Source organism: Limulus polyphemus, unplaced genomic scaffold (assembly GCF_000517525.1).
Source record: "Limulus polyphemus unplaced genomic scaffold, Limulus_polyphemus-2.1.2 Scaffold7609, whole genome shotgun sequence".
Classification (NCBI taxonomy): Eukaryota; Metazoa; Arthropoda; class Merostomata; order Xiphosura; family Limulidae; genus Limulus; species Limulus polyphemus.
In genome coordinates this window covers 2,304-3,556 of record NW_013673219.1, presented here as the reverse complement: position 1 = coordinate 3,556, position 1,253 = coordinate 2,304, and the positions used below count along the sequence as shown (strand labels likewise).

Genomic DNA, 1,253 nt, shown 5'->3' with positions numbered 1-1,253 from the left:
CTAAGAAAGCTATGTAAGTTGGATGAATATATTTTAATATAAAATTTGAATCATTTTATTTTATAATAAAATCATATTAGTTTAAACAGATAAAAGAAGTCCAATTTGAATTATTCAGTTAATGTGAAAGTATATCTCAAAGCCAATACTGTGCCAGTCCATGAAAAGATTGCCATAAAGGTTCAACTAGCAGTGTTATTATCTCCATTGGCATTTCTAGAATTTCCTTTTTTTTAAGGAGGAGCTCATAAAGGGGGCAAAGCGTTAGGTGGGGGGTGGTGGGGGGGAGAACAAATTAACACTTTCATGTCAATGGGAATTGCAATGTAGAGAATCTCAGAAGACTATTTCAGATGGGGGGAGAGCAGAGCTCTCCAATGAAGAGTGGGGCCTGTTGCCCTGGTGGACATGTCCATGCTTACCTCTAACGAAACATCATTCTGTAGTATGTCATCCATTGCTACCAGCATCTGTTTCTGTATTTCTTTAAATGTGGCTTCCCTGGAGATTTGGACTACATACGGAGAACCAAACCTAGCAGACAGACAGACATACATACATTAGTGCTAGTCATCCAATATAAAAAATCATGCAAAAAAAGTTAATCTAGTACGTATACATACATATATGCAACACCTACATTCTCCTCAATACCTTAGAAGACTTGTTATTCTTGTGAGTGTGTGGGGGGGGATAAGTTGATAAAAGATTTGAATCCTCTTGTGAGCAGTTTTTAGTTGGAATATATTATTTTCTTGATTTTGAGTATAGGTTCAGAAGTACAAACACTTAAATAACTGTGATCTCAACAATGATGTTGTTTCAGTTCACTCCCTTAACAAGTTTACCGAATTGTGTTATATTAAACCCGTGAGACATAAACAACATGAAATCAGAATTATATTAAACCTGCAAGACATAAAAAACAACAACACAAAATCAGAATTATATTAAACCTGCGAAACATTAAAAACAACAACACAAAATCAGAATTATATTCAACCTGCGAGACATAAAAAAACAACACAAAATCAGAATTATATTCAACCTGCGAGACATTAAAAACAACAACACAAAATCAGAATTATATTCAACCTGCGAGATATAAAACCAACAACACAAAATCAGAATTATATTCAACCTGCGAGACATTAAAAAACAACACAAAATCAGAATTATATTCAACCTGCGAGACATTAAAAAACAACACAAAATCAGAATTATATTCAACCTGGGAGACATAAAAAACAACA

At 33.7% G+C, this 1,253-nt stretch overlaps 1 protein-coding gene across 1 annotated transcript in view; it reads right to left on the bottom strand.

Annotated features, from left to right (window-relative positions):
* LOC111089847 (ubiquitin carboxyl-terminal hydrolase 43-like) overlaps positions 1–1,253 on the bottom strand; it is a gene marked incomplete at its 5' end in the record, with an annotated part of 19,113 nt that overhangs the window by 15,915 nt on the left and 1,945 nt on the right. The window contains one exon of the mRNA XM_022403023.1: positions 423–534. Within this exon, the coding sequence (XP_022258731.1) occupies positions 423–534 (112 nt within the window). The remainder of the gene's footprint in view (positions 1–422; positions 535–1,253) is intronic.